General features: G+C 32.4%; 2 protein-coding genes across 21 annotated transcripts; one reads left to right on the top strand and one right to left on the bottom strand.

The window, feature by feature from the left end:
• Positions 1-79: 79 nt before the first annotated feature.
• Positions 80-5,336, bottom strand: LOC105249069 (O-phosphoseryl-tRNA(Sec) selenium transferase). 8 transcript variants are annotated; one of them, XM_011254253.2, is made up of 6 exons: positions 5,180-5,336; positions 3,119-3,411; positions 2,756-3,029; positions 2,169-2,544; positions 1,335-1,831; positions 80-957 (listed from the first exon to the last, which is right to left on the bottom strand). In XM_011254253.2, the coding sequence occupies exons 2-6, from the start codon at positions 3,230-3,232 to the stop codon at positions 692-694; spliced, it is 1,527 nt and encodes a 508-aa protein (XP_011252555.1). In that variant the 5' UTR covers positions 3,233-3,411; positions 5,180-5,336; the 3' UTR covers positions 80-691. The 8 variants fall into 8 exon arrangements, with proteins under 8 accessions (XP_011252555.1, XP_011252562.1, XP_025263987.1 ...); XM_011254260.2 differs by having other exon boundaries at positions 3,119-3,259; positions 5,180-5,258; XM_025408202.1 differs by having other exon boundaries at positions 3,119-3,305; positions 5,180-5,197.
• Positions 4,573-21,086, top strand: LOC105249067 (cytosolic purine 5'-nucleotidase). 13 transcript variants are annotated; one of them, XM_025408196.1, is made up of 11 exons: positions 9,745-9,986; positions 10,281-10,363; positions 11,389-11,563; positions 17,678-17,751; positions 17,850-18,063; positions 18,159-18,582; positions 19,011-19,167; positions 19,272-19,512; positions 19,641-19,878; positions 19,976-20,095; positions 20,220-21,086. In XM_025408196.1, the coding sequence occupies exons 3-11, from the start codon at positions 11,451-11,453 to the stop codon at positions 20,385-20,387; spliced, it is 1,749 nt and encodes a 582-aa protein (XP_025263981.1). In that variant the 5' UTR covers positions 9,745-9,986; positions 10,281-10,363; positions 11,389-11,450; the 3' UTR covers positions 20,388-21,086. The 13 variants fall into 13 exon arrangements, with proteins under 13 accessions (XP_025263984.1, XP_011252545.2, XP_011252547.1 ...); XM_025408199.1 differs by lacking the exons at positions 9,745-9,986; positions 10,281-10,363; positions 11,389-11,563 and adding exons at positions 4,573-4,660; positions 7,389-7,518; XM_011254243.2 differs by lacking the exons at positions 9,745-9,986; positions 10,281-10,363; positions 11,389-11,563 and adding exons at positions 4,579-4,660; positions 7,389-7,510.
• The last annotated feature ends 57 nt before the right edge of the window (positions 21,087-21,143 follow it).

The raw sequence follows: 21,143 nt of genomic DNA, 5'->3' as shown, positions 1-21,143 counted from the left end.
AGAATTCAGCATTCCCTATATTCTTATTTATATATGTCTCTTAGTAAATATTAAATATAATATTATATTCAATAAAATAAATAAATAGCATGTACATTTTAACAAAGAACACATTAACTTTATTAAATCGGCGGCCAGCGCTATCACTTAAATCTCTTGTGAAATAGAGCCATAAGAATTCTAGTATGCTTTGTGTGTTTGTGTCTTTTTTTATTTTTCGTTTTTCTCAAATATTTTGATGATCTCTTTAATGTTTGTGAAACATAAGTCATCCTTTTTTGGTATATGGTTTAAATTGACAATATCTCAACGCAAATGGTCAGACAAATCAGCATATTTGTATCTAGCATGTGTCTATGAAAATTGATATATAGATCACTGTTTCATTATCATGTTTTAGAGAGGAATTTTTTCATATATTTTTCTTTACATTCCATAGGAAATACTTTACATAATGTGTTGAAGTGCTTTTAAATTCGTAAAAGCTTCAAATTTTCAATGTTGTTTCAGATTTCATACAACTTTTGTCAATATATGAACACGTGGTCGATATACAAATAAATACAATTTTGTGTGTCTGCCAAATTACATTCCCCAGAAACATGCTATAGATACCAATTTGTAAGCGATAAATTACTTACAAATTGATATTAATATGCTGGTTAGACTGGCCAGTTGCGTTGATTACGGTTCATTTTCTCAAACTATCTTTGCTACTTGCACGACTAGTTGAGGCTGTGCTAGATTCTCCTGGTCCACCAGTACCACCTGCATCACCATTGATGCTAGAACCGGCGAGCGAAGCGGTAGGTGTTACTGGCGCTGAACGCCTCCTTACTTTTGTTAAAGCTTTATCCAATCTTTGTATAAATGCATCCACATCAGATCTCTTCATACCTAATGCTGCTGCAGCAGTTAGATACGGAACTCTGTAGTTGCTGTTGTGTGCGCCCCAGCCTATTTTAGCAAATGGAACAAAAATATGAAATTACAAAATGGAAATTACCTTTGACAAAGATAATAATGTACGACAAAGTAAATTTAAAATAGCTGCTCAATTATATGATATTTATAAGGAATATTCCTCTACACACACACACACACACACACACACACACACACATATATATATATATATATATGTATGTATATATATATATATATATACACACGTAATATATGATATATAAAATACAGTATAATTGTATGTGGACGTTTGTGTATGAAAAAAATTATACCATCCATATAATTAAACTATTTAAAAAAATTACAATATCTTAAAAACTTAATGCGTATATTTTTAGAAAATATTACGTATAAATTAAAGTATGTACCTTCAAATTTATGTGAAACAATGTGCTTAGAATCTGTTGTCGTTATTACTCTAGTACCGCTAACATTACGCAGAAATAGCACTGATCCTAGCATAGTAACTTGCTTGTTGTCATGTTGATGACTTAGACACTGAAGAGTCATAGCCATGGATATCGGATTGCCCTTAGTATCCAAGAGCCTTTCTCCATGTCTCGTTGCTAATTTTCCCAATTCCTCTTTCAGATAAGAATACATTTCCTTACGTTGAGCAATCAATTGTTTGTACCCTGCCATTCCGAGACTCAATAGCGTTATCATTACATCCATAACAGAACTCGCACTCGCACGTCCCGGATACATTTTCGATATGCGATCCAAGAGAGTCTTGTCAAAGGAACCTATGACAGCACCACCCACTGGAACTAGAAAATTCTTGTCCGTACTTTGAACAAAGGCATCTACACGACCCTTTCTCGATGCTTCTTGTATGAGATGCATGCATCTTGTACTCTGCAAGCTTTTAGGAGTATAGTGCAATATATTTAGTAAAATATAACTTTTAATAGGAATATTCCGTTTAATATCTCGAAACTAAAGTAGCCAATAACATTCTATCTATATATTCTATATATATATTCTATATATATATATATATCTATCATATATATCATATATATCATATATTATATATATATATCTATATATTCTATATATATATTCGAATAAAAAATATTTAATAAAATTTCGAGTGAAAAACGTTTCAAATTAAAAAAATGGCACTAGTTGTTTTAGTAGCGAGATATCAAACTGGAAGAATAGAGATTGAAAAGAACGATACATCTTTCTTGACTTACCCATATGCATTGTTTACCAAATGCGGTATATTATATTGACTGCAGAGGGCTGCGATAGCATCTACAGAGTCGCACGCTCTGGGTGCGAAGCAACTGGTTGTTGTAAGTACACAAGCGACGCTTTCGCCTAAAGCCGCCATTTGAGCTTCGAGTCTTTGCATGTCGGTTTTCAATTCGTCCCCTATTATTTGCATTTCGATAACTATAGGTTCTAAGCCGGCTGTGATTATAGATTTGAAGCTAGATTTTTGATCGATTCTAGGCCATAAAACGTATTTCGCTCGTGGTCTGTCTTGTTTAAGCGTTAGCATACATAAAACTAGGCTCATTCCTGTAGCCATTGGGGATAGAAAGCAACCCGCTATACTCTTCACCCCTGCAATCAAAGGGTACATTTTTGTTACAGATGCGTGTGAAATTTACTAATTAATTAATATTAAATACTAATTAATTACTAATTAATATTAATAAGGAAAGTTGTCCCTTCTCTTTCGATACATATAGGCTCTCTAGGTGACGAGACTAATCAAACAGAAGAGACAAAAGTTACGAATAAATCAAGTTTATAATAAGTGTATTTCGCGTACCCATATATCGTATAACTTCGAGCACTAAAGAATTTGTTAATTTATACATTAAACTGCTACCAGCAGCTTTGGGTTGTACTTCTTCTAGATCGCCGGATCTGCCTATGCCGTGTCCCATGCGAAAGTGTCGTCTCGCGACGATATTTGATACAATTCTCGCTTCGCGTTCACCAACGCTACAATTCGAGGGGAAATTATTGCTATCCATTTGCGATAGATCCGACAGGAACGCTTCTATCGTTGCATCGTCCCAACCTTCTTCCGGCCATTTCCGCTGTTGGAGGTAAACATTATGTCATGAGAAAAGAGCACGAATTTTGTCTTATCTATGTACAACGAGCTTTGTTATTATTTAGGACTTACATGTTCGATAAAATGCCGTATGAGATTCTCGCGAGATTTCTTGGCGTTTAAACCTTGTTGCACGTAAGTCGAAGGTATGAGCCTCTCCGCCAAACTGAACGCTTGATTATTCATTTTCTCGAAGAATTGTCTCTCAATTATCTAGTTCTCCGCAAATTCAAGTTTAATCTCTCAGTACACCATCGCTCTTTGATTAGTAGGAGGAACGATGGATAACGATCACAGTAATATTCGCTCTGGTCTTTACTTTGCACTCTATTGTTTACCACTTGTCTCGCGCTGCTTCCGCATTGCTTCACATTCACAAGATTTATAAACGAGTGAGAAAATTAACAAGAGCGAAAAAGCATGTATAAGTATGGCATATAGGCGTATTTACGCGATCGCGTAATTTTGTGAAGAAACAAAAGAGGTGAGCGGTGCAAGAGTGGAAAAGTGGTAAGCGATAGAAACTCTGAGATTGATCGCGGACGAACGTCTTGCGACGAATTATATTATCTTACGCACAAAATATTTATATAAATAATAATTAAAAAAATGGACTTTATTTACCCTAGTCGCTTTGTGTACGCTCAATATGAAGATCCGATTAGAAACGTGACAATTTTAAACGTGGTGAAAATTACGTATTTATATCAAACGCGACAACAAAGCGGACACAAGGGTGAGAGAAGTTCCTCTCTCGAACGCATATATAGGTACTTACGAATAATATACAAGACTGTGCGAGATTGATATGAAGGAAAAATGGAAGGTGACACGAGTACGAGAGTGTGCGAGTCGACGAAATAAAAACACAAATTTGTTGCGTGAAGAACGAAATTTATTAATACGTCTCAATCGTAAACTTAAAGGTACAAAACTGATTGTATTCTCGATATAACGTCGCGCGAAAACAAAAGTATACAGAACAGAATCAAACTGAACATTGTCAAATACAATACGACAAACACGTAGTGCATGTATGTATGTATATATGTTGTATGTATGTATGTAAAATACTAGGAGAATAAAGTAGCAACGAACGAATGAATGAAGATTCGCGATAGAACGAACGCGCGCAAGCAGATAGCGAATCAAAGCCGTGACAGCCGTGTGTCTTGACGGGTGGTTGCGATTTCTTTCGGGCCGCCGAGAATAAAAGAGAGACGATAAGTATCTCGTCGCGATCGCGCGAGAACGACAGTCTCTGCCGATTAACGAGGACTCGAGGAAACGACGATATCACGAGATCGTTTAAAGAGATGCGGTTTAAAGGTTATGTCGACGCGCCAAGTTCATCGGATTGTCGTCGCGCAAAATTCCATACCCGTTCGAGATGCAGCGGACGAGACGAGGCGAGGCGAGGCGAAGCGAGGCGAGGCGGGGCGAAGTGACGCGGGCGAGGTGAGGCGGGGCGGGTCGAGGCGCCGCGCGCGCGCGCGCGCGGGGGGGTGCGTCGGTGCGATACCCGGAACCGTTCACTGTCGGCGAATACACTGCTGGAGGAGAGCCCCGAGCATCACCGCGGACACATGTCGGAGCGACTCGCACGAATCAAAAGTAGGTTGGGCCACGCGACGCGACGGCGACGGGAGCGTTGCCGCGTCGCATTCTTCTCGGCCTCGCGCGACACCCGCGATGACGACGCGTATCGCTGCTTCCTCTCGTCGAGATACCGCCCCCGAGGGTAACGAGAGGGATCAGTTTCCCGGAAACTATCTCGCGCGATGCTCGACTCGAAACGAGCAGAACGGACTCTCGCTCTCGCTCTCGCCCTCTCGAGGTCGTCGGGGGAGGGGACAAGCGGCAAGGGGAGGGGGAAGTTTGCGATACGCACGATACTTTACGATTCGTAGGTTATGTCACGTCCGCGAGGTCGCCGACTAAATCGGATTAATTTTACGCAATAGCGATGAGCGAGCGGGACGTAATCGTTGAGATGCGGCGGCGACACGTACGTACGTCCGTGCGCCCCTCGATCGCCCTGGCTCAATCGTCGTCGATCGACGAGTACGACGAGGATGAGGAGCGCGTACGCGTGGTGGAGGCTCGCGAGAACCGCGAGACACAGCTTTTTACCTTCTCCTCCTACCCCGACTATTCCGGCTATTCCGTGGATCGCCTCGTCGACGACGTTCGCTCGACGACGGCCCTCGCTACGGACGACCTCGTCCGCTGTCGCAGCCGCTGACGACGCCGACGTCGACGCCGCCGACGTCGCTCTTACAGGTCAGGGTGCTTCGCGTGTTATTCGCGCCTCGACTATCCGACAGGTGCATATTAAATGCATATGTATATATATACATACATCAAATATACATACATACATACATACATACATATGTATATATATATATATATATATATATATATATATATATTTATATTATGTATTACGATTCCATATCAGCTTTACATCTTTTCGCACCCTATTTCCGCCGCATGTTCTTTGCACGCTGCAAGCTTCAAGTAAAAGCGATCGAATGCCCTCGTCTAATTCTTTTCTTTCCTTGAGCTTTTACGTCGCGTAACGCTTTCTAATAATTTTCTAAATTACTTTAGAAATAATTTTACACGTGCATTTTTAAACTTTAATTTTTTTTAGAGAATATACCCAGAGCAGGAAATTATTTGACTTTTTTAAATTTCGTAATTTACCGCGCTATAATTGTCCAAGAATGTAAATACTGTAACAAATTTTTAATTTTCTAGAGTCAATTTTATCTCTGTGCAACTTTCACCATTTTCCTCCTTTATATTAATTATAACAATGTATATATGTATGTACGCGTGGTACGTATCGCAACGATATAAGAAATATATATATATATATAAATTGGCAACACTGATCGGTACGCTCAACTCGTGTATTTTATTCGACGCTAAAAATTCGCTTCGTTCGAATAACCAATCGAGGCTAGGGAGATAAGATTTCTTTGCTCCAATCGGTCAAATGCTCCGAAACTTATGTCGGAGTACATTCTTAGGCCGGGTTTACAATAGGTGTAGTAAACCTCAAGTAAGATAATTAACCAATCGCAGTTGAATGCAGAAAGAATAATTGAATATAATTGATTAATTTCACAGCTTCAAGTTTACTACATCTATTGTACGAACAGACTGATCGCAAACATATATGCCTTACACAAATTATCAATATTCCGTTTCTGTCATATTATCATAATTAGTATTTTTCAATTGTGCAGATGTCATTTAATTCTTCTTTCCGCCCGAATTGAGCCGCGCGTGTTAGACACGCTTTAGGAACTTTTCGCTATGTCCGATTGGCATACCTGCGACCGAATTTATCATAGTTCAGTGAATTGACCTCAGTACGCAGTGAATCTGCATCGCGCGAGGCAGTGGTGAGGGTAAGGTTGCGACGCTCTGTCAAATATTCGGATGACAGATCGGTGTTAGTGTCGAGAATCATCAGTTTTTATGACGATCATCATAAAAGTATGCGATAAAGATACTTGCTACCAAGGTAGGAGAATGAAAGTTCATTTTTGCTTTGGATCCACATAATATTGACGATTATTCTTACATGAAATAAGCACGAGAACGAGTTGTTTAACTTCCTCTCACACGCTTCTCACATAAAAAAAATACATTGAAGAACGGATTAATCCGTTTTGATAATTGCCATGATAACGTCGCGAAACTGATAACGTCACGAGTGCTAATATCTTTATTAATTATGAATCACAAAAGAGCGGATATAATTTTCTATTTTTAATTACATTTTATATTGCGGTAAAAAGAGAGAGAGAGAGGGAGAAAGGGAGAAAGAGACATGGGAAAATGGTCTTTTTATAATATTTATTTATTCGTGACGATCTCGAAAGACATTGACATTGTCGAATCTTTTCCTTTTCTTTATTTTTAAATGACACTTGTGCAAAAGTATACATTGTTATATCAAGTATACATTGTTTATATCATCTCGTAAAAATTTAATTTCTATATATGACGATGCGGTATTCAAAGCAGTCGTGCCAAATGTATCGATAAACAATATATAACTATCATTATGCTGATACCGTGGCTTTTTTCAGATTTTTCAGTAATAATTTTAATATGTAATAATTAATATGTTATATAAATCAATGATAATGAACAAATTTTTATATCAGTGTTACTTGGAAAGAATTTTAATTAATATTAAATATTTGTGATAAATCTTTTATTAATTCCATTTTTTTCGAAAAAAGCATCAAGTATATTTAGAGACAAATTTTATTAAACGGTTATATACAAATTGAATGTTGTATAAATTTTTTTACAGCTAATCATGGAGCTCGAAAATTGTAACGCGCATGGAGATCAGGAGAACTCAGAGCTTACTACATCGCAAAACGAGAATGATCCGAGTGGTAACAAAAAATGGTACCGACAAGCCAGCCAAAGGTTAGTGTGTATGTGTTTTTTTCATATCTGTTTATGTATATAGATATATATATGAAACATACATCTTTATCTTTATGTCGAAAAATCGACACTGTTGAGACAAATGTATATTTATTTTAAATACTCATCAATCTATGTACACGTATTGAAAATAAATATCTAGATACATATATTGTGATTCGCGCAGAACAAAGGTGCCTATCAATTTTTAATAACGTTGAATGCGTATAAAAAATTTTACACAAGATTAAAAAGTAGGTAAAACGGTATAACAGTAAACATTAGTATCTATAATCGGTAAAGAGAATAGTTTAGAATTTTCTTGCGCGCGCAAATTAATTTAATTTATGATGCTTATTCTAAAAATAATTTTTTTAAATATGTAAAAACATGTACATACATGCGTGTGTATGTATGTGTATAAAATATATGTCGAATGTATCTTTCTAATAAACTTTTGATACGGACAAAATGTACATGCTCGCAAATAACGCTTAATGATTATCAATATATTTGAAGTAAAAATTTTGTTTTCGATAATGAAATATTTTCGAAAAATGTCAGAATGTAATTTATAGATTACAAATATAATGCTTTATGTTTATTCACATAATATATAATCGTAAATGTACGTGGAATTTTTTGTATACATTTATAAATGCTATTGTATATTTTTGAAAAAAAAAAAAAAACTAATACATATTTCAAATATCGAGATTGCTGATTCAAAAGCTTTATATTTATTCAATCAAAATTTGTTATCAACTAGCACTTTTTAAGTAATATCATCAACAAGATTTTAAATTATTTTAAAATTTTGATTAATAGTCGAAAAAATGCCAAAAAAGCGTGTTATATTACTATGCTTCTAATATTTGCAAATTAATATCGATTCGTTCTAATATTTGCGACAGCATCAAAAATACAAATCCTACGCATTTTCGAAAGTGAATTCATATGTATCGTACAAAAATAACTCGTTTAAATGATACACTTTGCCCCCGATATATTTCTGGATTGTAAAAATATATATTTGGCGCATTTCCTCTTCTTCTTTCGCATCTATGCTAATATCGGCGATAAAATATGATTTGGTACACAAATAATTATAAGAAGCACTTAAAAATGATCGTGCAATAACATCGACGCAACAATTTTCTTGGTATGAAAAATTAACTGTTATAAGATATAGATAAATGATCAGCAAATATTGTGATATCGCATATGTTTTGCACTTAATCAATCTATATGACAGAGATAGAATTTATATCTAAACTATATTAATGATATTTAAAAAAAAGTCTTTCCGTGGCGCCTGTCTATGTTAATCAGATTTGTTATAAGAGAGAGAGAAAGAGAGAGAGTTTAACTGTGCAATACACAGAAAAATCGTTTTTCACAAAAATCATTCTAGTTCTAGCATTGAAACTCATATTTATCTAATTGATCAATATTTGGCAATGAGACTTAATTTGTTAGAAAGTTTTATTAGAATTTACTAAATAATAAATTTGTTTTTCTTTTATATTATGAACAGTGTTCTAGCAAATACAAACAATAGCGATAAGTTTTTTATTGTGATACCTAGAAATCTATCTATTAGCAAAATATTTTTTTGAATGAAGGTAATAATTTCGGCTCAAAATACTACACTTTTGAATAAATATCTATTTGAGTAAGGAGCATAGAAAAAAATACACATTTTTTTAACCAATTAAAAAGCAGATACAATTTTTAAGGTGAATATTTATAGAATATTTATAGTTTGCTTTATATCAAACCTCGACAAAAATTACTGTACTAAATTCAACTTCTCTGTTTAAAAATAATAATTGCTTGATAAAAAAAAGTTAAAGAAATTTACACGAAATTAATAATTTCAAAATAACATGTATAATTAAAAATACACAGACGCATGCATTATCTTTTTCTAAGGACACGGGATTTTACATCTCACATTCTAAAATACACATCTAAACACTTCTGCCTTTTTTAGTTTTTCAAGATCAAAGATAGAAAAACGCATCTGTAACGTTTGTTACAGGAAGCCTATTTTTGATTCACTCTTGCTGCATCTCTTGATCTGAAAAAATCTATCCCGATTTGACGTTTCTGTATATTAATGTGGAAGTGAATCACGATTCCTTTCTTCTTCATCGTTATCGTCATCGACACGCAAATGACCCTTGCGGTTGATCTGATGAGTCCTTATCATTTTGCTGTGTCAGGAAGAGAGAGAGAGAATAAGAAAAAGAATTGTGTTTGACGACGCGACCGAAAGTCGTTGTTCCATTCCGTCATTACGACATTGTCATTCGCTTGGACGCAGAGTTAAGGAAAGTACTATCAGCGATCAGTTTTCACGATACATCTTATTTGTTTGAGCTTTCGGAAATCGACGATTTGCATCGTCATTAATTCGCTATGAATCGTCAAAACGTCGACGTGGTCATTACGTCAGCGGACATCACTATAGGTAATTATTTTTTTCGAATACTGTTATACATTATATGCAAATTTTTTCTCAGTAGTTTAGACATCTTTTAAGTATTAGGTTAAACAATAATTAAAAATGACCAAATTATAAAATAATAATTTTGAAACCGCTAATTACACTTGCTTAATATATTTTCATAAATTTTTAATTAATATCAGAAAATGGTGATAAAGTATCATGACAGAAAGTCGCGTAATAAATTTTTATTTCTCCTCGTACGATATAAAAAAAAATAAAACGGAATAATGAAAAGTATTTTTTACTTTTTTTTAGATTTACTAAACAACAATTGTTTGATAATTGGATAAAAAATTCTGTTTGAATAAAATCATATCTAGATGACTACTAATTAAAAAGTATGTAAATCATTTTATTTTTTAATAACTAAAGTTGTGTTAAAAAAAGCATTTTCTAGTTAGAAAATATCCAGAAACTAATCAGGTCAAATGGATATCAGTAAATGATAACCAGTTTATGCCCAGTCAAACTTCGAAATATTCTGCTTGTTATTTTATAGCCAATAACTAGTCTCATACATGTTTCGATTATATTCTAACTTAATTAGATTTGAAATCTACTTGGTTATTTTTCTCGAGTCGTAACTTTATCTGTATCTATAATATTAATTTGACATAAAAATGTCAGGCAAGAGAAGATTATAATTTAAAGGAATATTATGCAATTACAAAACAAATTGTCATTGACCATTGTTATTGGCATTAATAGAAACTTTCATCTAGAGACAAAAGTTTGTCAACTTTAGAAGGAAATTCTGTATCTCTAATATCATTAAAAATTTTGAAAACCAATCTAGTTATGTAGATAGATATAGATCTGATATATAGCTACAGATACAAAGAAAGAATTAATTTAAAATTAAATTAATTTAATGCATATTATCGCGCTAATCTGTCTCTCAATAAGTCGATGCAATCGGTCTTTGAATTTGCTCTGAAAAACACAGCTACTCCGCGATAGAAGAAACATTTAAAGAGATAAGCCGCACGAGATATCTTGCTAATTAGCGATACGCAAAATTATTATTTTTATTTAAATCGCGTTTTTTCGGAAGCGAATTGAAGAGTTGATTGCAATGGAACAAGTCCAGGATCTGTCACATTTATTTTAGATCTCAAGTATGAAATACATCATTCAGTCCTCTACGCGAACTTTTTGCTATATTTGAATTGTAAAATTTAATTCCAAGTAATGTAGACTCGAACTTTTTATCTTACATTCTTCTTTTCATCAAAGATGTAGTATTTTTATCATACGAGATTTTATCAAAAGATTTCTAATATGAAGAGATATGCATCTTGTGATTTAATTATTGCGAATCCTTTAATCATAACGAAAAAAAGACTCGAATTTCACGGTGTAGGGCCGAGAGTGCGATTTCCGGATGATTCGAACGTATTTCCTGAGGAATCGATTCACCGTACCATGCTCGGCCTTAACGTAGGACTGACGAGGAACGATCGTAGCGAACAAGATCTGGAAAGCTACAGCGAGGGCATTCACGGCGTCCGCACTGATAAACGCGAGTTGGGTCACAGGTAAATGTAGGATTTTCCATTAAGTGAGATTAAAGCGGACCAAATTCCGTGCTGTTGTCAATATGTGACGAACGATCTCGAGGATCGGTATTTGACATATAAGACCGGTGTTCACCTCACGCAAACCTTTCGCTTTATTCCAATTATAGAATTTGGCCCCGGGTCAGTAATGTAGAGTTTTAAACCTAATTTTAACCCATTTTATTTCTCATTCCGTCCAAGATATCGTTTGTTATTGTTAGAATATCATGTAATATTCCAATGCGATTACCGGTTATGCTATCGAAGTCATTTAGCTTATCCATAACGACAACGAACAAACAATGATAAATTTTGTTTGTACATTGAAAAAATATAGGATTTTACATATTCTGAAAAAATATATCTCTCGATAATACGCGCTTAGTTCAATGAGTTCGTATGGAACTGTATAACGTGGGTTCAAAAGAGTTCTGAGATGTGCATTTCGAGACATTATTTTGCGATCGATTATTTCATCGAATTCGACATTTAGACTAGTATATAGAGCTTTTTACAGATTTTATTATTATAAGATAATCACCTATAGCAATAAAAAGTTATTACAACACTCAAAAAACAAAATTTTTTTTCTTTAAATGGACCTAATTAAATCTGATTTTATGTTTTTCTTAAACAAAGTTGTTCATTTTTATTAATATATATATACATATATCTTGTTTTCATTGTGTTTTTATACAAGAGACTTTTTATAAAACAGAGATATTCAAATCACACATAAGATAAATTTCTTGAAAAACAAATAAGTGAAAGATATAAAATAAATCTTTTTAATCTTTTAATATAAAATAAATCTTTGTAATGTAGTTTTTGGAGAATGGCACAAATGGCAGGAAATGAATTAAAATTTAGAGAGAATAGAGATTAATTGCAATAAATTCATGCACTCAATAGTATTCATAGTATTATTAGATAATGAAGGGGCTTGTCCTTACACGACAATAATGTGCTTAACAATCTTTCGTAGGACTTTATTATACTACCGGCAGTTATTTCATTGCGTGCAATCATTTTCGACGTTGTTCATAATTCTCATGGATACTCTCATTGTCATTTATTAAATGAAAAATATTTTTTATAAACGAAAACACAAAGTATTGTGTAAGTTTCTCTCTCTCTTTCTTTCGTTTTTCTGATGAAATACATATTAATATAAAATTAGTATTAAATTAATAAAATCTATTTATTACTTGAAATTAACAAAAGAAATTAATTCACATATATATGTATGCTAATTTATACATACTTTGAATTAATCAAATTATCACTTTATATTGAATTTATACATTTAATTTATTTATGATGTAACGAAAAAATTATAATTGCGAATTGACTTTTAAAAAAATTATCTATGGCATTTCTCGTGTTTTATTGTACGTACATCATAATCCGCTAAGAACTATCAAGATGCATTTGTAAGTTAATTGTGATAAAATGATTGAAAACTTCCAGCATATTGCGCAAACAAATTTCTTTCGGTAAGCAAATAGCGATAACTAACGTTCTAATGTGACCAAACAACATATTGCCTCATAGGAATGTGTCGCTATAATAAAATAGTGTTTCTCTTGTTAGATTTTCCAGAACAATTAATGTGTATAAAACACAACACACACACTCACATATATAAATATATATATATTAACAATCTCTGATTGAGAGATTAAGAATACTATGATTGCGCAATTTTAACCAATCTTCTTATCAGATATGATCTAAAAGGAGAAAGAAATAATAGATATGTACAGGTTGTTTCATCAATTTGACCAATTTATATTAATTCTCAGTAGATAAATCTTGGGATCTAATAAAATGAAGTTTTATACATACATTTATGAGGTGATGTAAAATCATTTTTTTTATCAATCTCTACATTTTTTATTTTATATAACATCTTTCCTCTTTCTCTCTCCAATAAATTCTCCTTCTCTCTCTCTCTCTCTCATATATATATATATATATATATATATATATATTTTTTTTTTAAATTTAGATTATTACTGTTAAAGAGATATTTTTTTAAAGATATTTATGTACATGTGACTATTCCATCATGACCGTCTTTATCTATCATTGAATTGTAAACTTACCAACGACGAGACTTATGCAATGAACACAACTCGTTTCATGTTAGTGGCCGACATTTGTTGAGCAACATTTCTCATATTGAAATCACGCATTATAAACGCACGCATAATGCATTCACGTCGTGCAACGAATTATTAACGTTACTCGTATAATTGCTTTATCACATCTTAACTACTATTGTTCGAATAAAGATCGATTTATGTTAAACAGAATTGGTAATTAATAATAAAAGTAAATACAGACACACGTGTACATACGCATGTGTTTATATATATGCATTTCGGATTTTTTTCTATATTTTTTTCATCTATCGATTGTGAAGCGAAACCCAAATAACTCAACTTAAATCTCATTTAAAAAAAAAATTTGATTAATAATATCCATTGAATATTTCAAGTTAAAAATTATATATTTATGATTAGTGTTAAATAAATTAGCTCGGAAATTATTGTCAAAATATGATTTTACGCAAATGTCACGTAAACACCGCACTATAGATGCAGTGAATAAATAATCAGTGAAAGTACGATACGTATACGTGTGACTTTCATTCCAATATGAACGCATCCTCTTGTGCAGAGTCTGACCGATTTAACTAAAAATCTATATTATCGGAACGTGAGATAAAAGAAAGTCATGCCAAGAACAATTAAATGAGTACTTGAGTAAGATTACGTACGTGAAAAATTGATCAACAGGAGGATCCCCGTCACAACTCTACATAAATAGATAGATGAAATACATAGATAGATGTGATACACAATTAAATTTATCTCGATTTCAGCTGCAATACACAAGAAGTTAAAATACAGTTTTGTTAAAAGAAACTTTAATGACCTTGCAAAAATATAATTCTGAGAAAAAATCTTCGTATTCATCCTTTGAAATTCTGTACATGAATTGTATATTTATATATCTTTTTCTACACCTTAAAGTCTGACAGGAATATTTATTAAGTTGCACAATGACATACGCTGACATTTTATAATATATTATTTATAATATATTAGATTTGTTTATTATATATATTATTTATAATATATTATTATTATTATTATATATATTATTTATAATATATACTTATATTTACTTTTTTTCGTCTCTGATTACGCATGTGATATGTATAAGACTAAAGAATGAAGAAATGTAGCATTGAACACAATTATTTATTCAAGTTTTTCCAAGGCTCGCGCACGCGCCCACACATATACATCTGATTTGAATAATTACGTTTGACGACAGTTAATAATGAGATAAATAGGCATACATTTTTTGGCGTGATATATATTCAGGTCACGCTGTCGTACAAATAGGTACATATAATTTTCGGTCATGTTCGATTGTTAACCGAGTTAAACGTCCGACTTTAAGTTTTGTTTCGACAACATATAGATTGCATGTAAAATCGAAATCGACGATTTCGAGCAATCCTAATATTAGACTGGCCAACTTCTCATACGTGTACCAAGCACAAGGTGATATGATTCACTTGGATAGATTTGCGTGCTTGCTGTTTTCGCGTGTTATCGCTCCCTGCAAGATTCGCCAAATACCGCCTTTTGATAAAAGTACGATCAACTTGTTTTATATCTCTCATTATATACTTGAGTGTATATTGGAGGAAAAAAAAGAAAGAAACAACACAGAGACGATTAACGCGTCGCTTAATATTGATACGCACCAAAATAATTATCACTACTAATAGCACATACGATTCGTAATTACGAAGTAAAGTGCATCCTACATACATATACGTCAATTGCGCGCACACACACGCACACGCACATATATATATATATATATATATATATATATATATATATATATATTTCGTTTTAATCGCTTGTACACATTCATGCATTCACGATCGTTGATTTGGGGGAGGTTTGTGTCCGGAAGACGATGAATTAGCTCCTATCGTTGCGTATTAATCGACTCCGACGACTCGCCACAGACCAGTTGACGTATGGTCATTGAGCGGGCAACATCATTGTCGTTTTTCCAACAAAGTAACGCCTTTCACACATGCGCGTTGTCATTCCTTCCGATGTGCTACTTTTACTGCATTGTCATTAATATCGCGGTAATACGGATTGAAAGCTTTAAGCTCGACTGAATGAGTGTGTTATTAGAGAATAATCGGTGGTCATATTCGGATTCAGAGAATGATCTACGCAATACGTTGAGAAAGTTTGTCACGGAAAAAATTCTCTTATGTGAACATATACATGCATCTTTCTTTTCAACATACATTTCTTTTACGTGCACGCGCGCATAACTACAATTTAAATCATTTTATCAGCTGATATCGCAATATTTTCTTTTTCTTTGACGATTTTATCTCTTTCCGTATCGTTATATTATGTTATATTGATTGTATATGTTGTTAAAAAATTGAAAATTTAAAGTTTCTTCTGAACATGTTTTGTTTCACATTGTATGATTTATTTCTTTAATTGTGATTTTATTGTATAATTTCTGTATTATGATTGGATAACAAAACTGCAAATCGATCGTAGGATATCGATGATTAGTTGATATTTCGCGAAAAATGTGGTTGAAGAATACAAACGACGATGCCTCGCCAACTGCGAATTTTGTGAATCCGCGATATTGCGTGCAGAATGAGTAAGTTGTCCGTTTCTTCATTTTAGTTTAGTTTATTTCGTTAATTAGTTTTTCTATAAATTTCAGGAAAAATAATTAACGAAAAAAGAAATTCGATTGTAATATCAAGAAAAAAATATTAGCTAATGCATATTGTATCGACGATTTCTCTCTCTCTTTCTCTTTCTGTTTCAATGTCTCTTTAAATCATATTTTTGTGTTAATAATTATTTTTATTATGCGTGTCTGACTCGTTAATCTTATTTCCTATTAAAAATTTCAAGTTTTTTTTATTTTATTGTAAAGATAAAAGAATTTCAGGGAATTATGATATAGAGAAATGAACTGTTCGTGTTGAACTTTTACCGTCAATTCGTGATCGCAATTAATGCTATAAAAAAATGTCATAAAGTTTATTTTTAGTACTTGAGGAATTTTGATGTACATATTTGAAAGTCGAATTGCATGAGAACATGCATCAATTTAAAATGCATTATTCCCAAATGCTTCGAACAAAGATAAGAAGCTCATTTTTGTCTTCTTATACACGTTTCAAGATAAAATTAATTCAACAACATTGCATATTGAAAACAATCATTATAGTTTGCATGAATTTTCCCAGCAGAATTCTTTGCACAAAATTCCTGATGCCTGACTTTTTCGAGGAATGTTCAATTTAATATGTGCTAAATAAAATTTACCTAGATTTAAATTTTTCTGCTAATTAGATAATAAAATATTAAATATAAAATTTTAAGGTCAAAATATTAAATTAAAATTAATAATAAGTTTAAAATAAATCTTTTGCGAGTGTAATTGAAAGACTCATTATTTCATTATTAACTATGAGGAAATTGAATTAAATTGTATCGAGTGCGTGTGTGTGTGTGTGTGTGTGTGTGTGTTGTATGAAAAGAAAGGAAAGAGAGAGAGATTTAATTTTAGAATATATGATCCTTTTTGATAATAATTGATGCAAATTTATTATAAAGATAAAAAAAGAAGAAAAAAATAGCAATTTTTTGTTATTCAATGGCCCACACAATATTTCCTTAGTATACTTACTTGTTAAATTTAATATAATCTTCCGCCTTAAATGTTAGTAAAAAAAGAAAATAAATGTTTCGTACATCCACAGAGAGACAATATAAGACATAGTCACAAAAATTGATTCTGATACTACCAAGGTTATCGTTTTTATATCAACAGGAAAATTTTGAAAGAATCGTATTTCGCTCTCTCGCAACAAATCCTCACCACAGACACAATAGAAGTCGCTAAATTCTTTTCACTACTCATTAAATTAATCACGTATTTTTCAGCGTAAATTAATATAATTAATTTATCATGTTCCTCAATCGACAAATTTTCTTCTTACAGAATCTTCGTCAATCGAAGTCTTCACTTGGAAAATATCAAGTTTTATGGCTTTGACATGGATTACACATTGGCAGGTGATTATTTCTCGATAAATATATCTTTTCTTTTAAAGAAGAAAGCTAAAAAATAAACGAAAAATATTACATATACTACATTGTATTGAACGTTTTAGAGTACAAATCGCCGCAGTACGAGCAATTGGGTTTTAATCTGCTCAAGGATCGTCTAGTATCTTTGGGATATCCTCAGGAAATCAAGGCCTTCGAATACGATCCCAGTTTTCCCGTTCGTGGATTATGGTTCGATACCTTGTATGGAAATCTTTTAAAAGTAGATGCTTATGGAAACATCTTAGTTTGTGTCCATGGTTTCGAGTTCTTAAAACAGTAAGAGATAAAAATATTATATTTCACTCTTTCTTTGTACAATTTGTGTGACAATTTCTTATTCCTCACTTTCTACTTGATTTGTTTTATTTCAGTTCTCAGGTCTATGAACTTTATCCAAACAAATTCCTACAATTAGATGAGTCTAGAGTTTATGTGCTCAATACTTTATTCAATCTACCGGAAACCTATTTGCTAGCCTGTCTGATAGACTTTTTCACAAATTCGCCCCAATTTAGCCGAGAAAAAACTGGAGTGAAAGAAGGTGAGCTCACTATGAGCTTTAAAAGTATATTTCAGGATGTCAGAAATGCGGTAGATTGGATACACCTCCACGGTAATTTAAAGACAAAGACAATCGAGAATTTGGACGAGTACGTAAAGAAGGACGAGCGATTGCCCATGTTTCTTGCGAGAATCCGAGAGAGCGGAGCGAAAGTATTTTTATTAACTAACAGTGATTATGTTTTCACGGATAAAATTATGACTTATTTATTCGATTTTCCACATGGTGCAAGGGTATGTTTTTTCTCTCTTTTTTATATTCTATTACATGTTTTAAAAATTAGTTGTTTCACACGAATTGATCAAGTACGAATAAAGTACATATATATATAAGAGGCAGAGGAATTAAAAATAAATAATTTAAAAAATTATATGACAACTTTAAAGCGACGTTAGTTTATTTTGTGAAAATCGCGACATGATAGCCAATCTCTTAGAACTGTTATGAATATTTATTAAAATTTTTATACAAGTGAACTTAATATTTTTTTAAATATGTATATCTTATTATCCCATTAGTAATAATATCATTCTAGGGGGTTAAACATGTAAATTTACAACATAATACTTTGTATACACATTCATGTGAAATCTCTTTTTACAAAACATCCCATGTATTATTTGTAAAATAAAAGTAAAAGTACAATGTTCTTTCATTTTAGCCTGATGAACCGCACAGAGATTGGAAAACATATTTTGATGCAATTGTGGTAGATGCCAGAAAGCCATTGTTCTTTGGAGAAGGGACAATTCTGCGACAAGTGGATACGAGGACAGGCGCTTTAAAACTTGGTACACATAAAGGACCACTTCACACAGGTGATACATCAAACATATGATAAACATAATTTAAGAAATTTTTTTTTATTTGTAATTATAAGTAAAATTTTATTGCGTAATCAAATTAATTTTATTTAAAACAGGGGAAGTATATTCAGGAGGTTCGTGCGACGTGTTTACAGAATTTATTGGTGCAAAAGGAAAGGATGTGTTATATGTTGGTGATCATATATTTGGTGATATTTTAAAAAGTAAAAAAATAAGAGGTTGGAGGACATTTTTAATAGTCCCTGAATTGGTCCAAGAGTTGCACGTTTGGACCGATAAATGTCAATTGTTCGCCGAATTACAAAGTTTAGACGTTATGCTCGGAGAAATGTACAAGTGAGCAACATAATCATACATATATACACGATAATGCTAATACATTATCATTTGTCGGAATAAGAATGAATCTGAACTGTACTTGTATGTTTTTATTAATGTTGTCGTATCATTTTCTCCTTATTCAGAAATTTAGACAGTAGTACAAAGGAAAAACCCGATATCTCGAAGCTACGCGCATCTATAAGAGATGTCACGCACAAAATGGACTTGGCTTATGGCATGATGGGTTCCTTGTTTCGCAGTGGAAGTAGACAAACGTTTTTCAGCAGTCAAGTCGTCAGGTACGCCGATCTATATGCGGCGACTTTCTTGAATCTGATTTATTATCCTTTTTCATACATGTTCAGGGCACCTGCTATGCTGGTAAGTTGTAAATTTGGGGATAAACTTGGGTGTACAATTTTTATCTCATGTTATATTTTATACATTATAAATTGTATGTATTATATTATATTTTTAGATGCCACATGAAAGTACGGTAGCACACGAACAAAGATTTGTCATGGAAACGCCAATGATAAGCCGTTCTAGAACATTTAAATTGGCAGATGAGGAAGAAGAACATAATCGACCTTTTTCCGTAAGTATTTAAAACAATATTTCATTGTCATATGATAGCTGATATATTAATTGATCAGTGCAGATTAATTGTGCTTTAATAATAAATATTCTCGAAATGTAATTTTTTGTATGTTTTTGCTTAGAAGAATTTGTATGTGGATCATTTTAATAGTCAAATTCCACATGCAAGACCAGAAACGCCGCGTAACGTTACGCATACGCACGATGAGGATTGCAGTGATGAAGATAGTGATTCACAGAAACAAGCTAATCAAGGGAAAACGTGTATAAAAAACGCAAATTGTAATTGAAATAATATTTTATTTCAAATACGAGATACTACTTTTATCATCTCATGTAACTGAAATAGATTGAAAATTGAATAAAATATAACATGTAGCTTATTAAATAAGATATATCTTATGTTTTAAATATGTCGGTTATAAGTTGAAATGCGAATAAAACATAACATATAGCTTATTAAATAAGATATATCACGTTTCAAACAATTATATATATGAATTATAATATATAATGACCTTGCGCGCATTAACGTTATTTAGTTCCAAAGTATGTATATAGAAAAATTTATATTTTTCAAATATCATGTTAATGCAAAAATGAGATTTGATTTTCTAGTAGATAATTTTGCAAGACATTCATGTAACAATTAGCGCACAACGCTCACATTATGAAACATTTAGATATTGAATTACACAATATGTATTAGACTTTGTTTTAGCATTGTATATGCTGAATAACTTTACATTTTATTATTAAGAGTTAAGGAGTATTATATTAAAAAAAGTGTTGATATAGTAAGAAATATTGACGATATTAAACTTATTCTAAAATTGAATACTAGCCCACTCTTTTTATATGTAATACAAGCTTATATATTGAAGCGTGAAAAAGATGAAATAAATACCAGATGTAGCAAACCCCAAATAAATTGTGGTTTAAGTTAGTATGTACAGAACAAAAATATACGATTGTATTCTTTAAATCAATTAATTTTTAAACGATTGATCATATTTCCTACTTAATCAACTTTCCTACTTAACAAG

This window comes from Camponotus floridanus, unplaced genomic scaffold (genome assembly GCF_003227725.1).
Source record: "Camponotus floridanus strain SB8 unplaced genomic scaffold, Cflo_v7.5 scaffold2, whole genome shotgun sequence".
Classification (NCBI taxonomy): domain Eukaryota; kingdom Metazoa; phylum Arthropoda; class Insecta; order Hymenoptera; family Formicidae; genus Camponotus; species Camponotus floridanus.
This window is presented reverse-complemented; position numbering and strand designations above follow the sequence as displayed.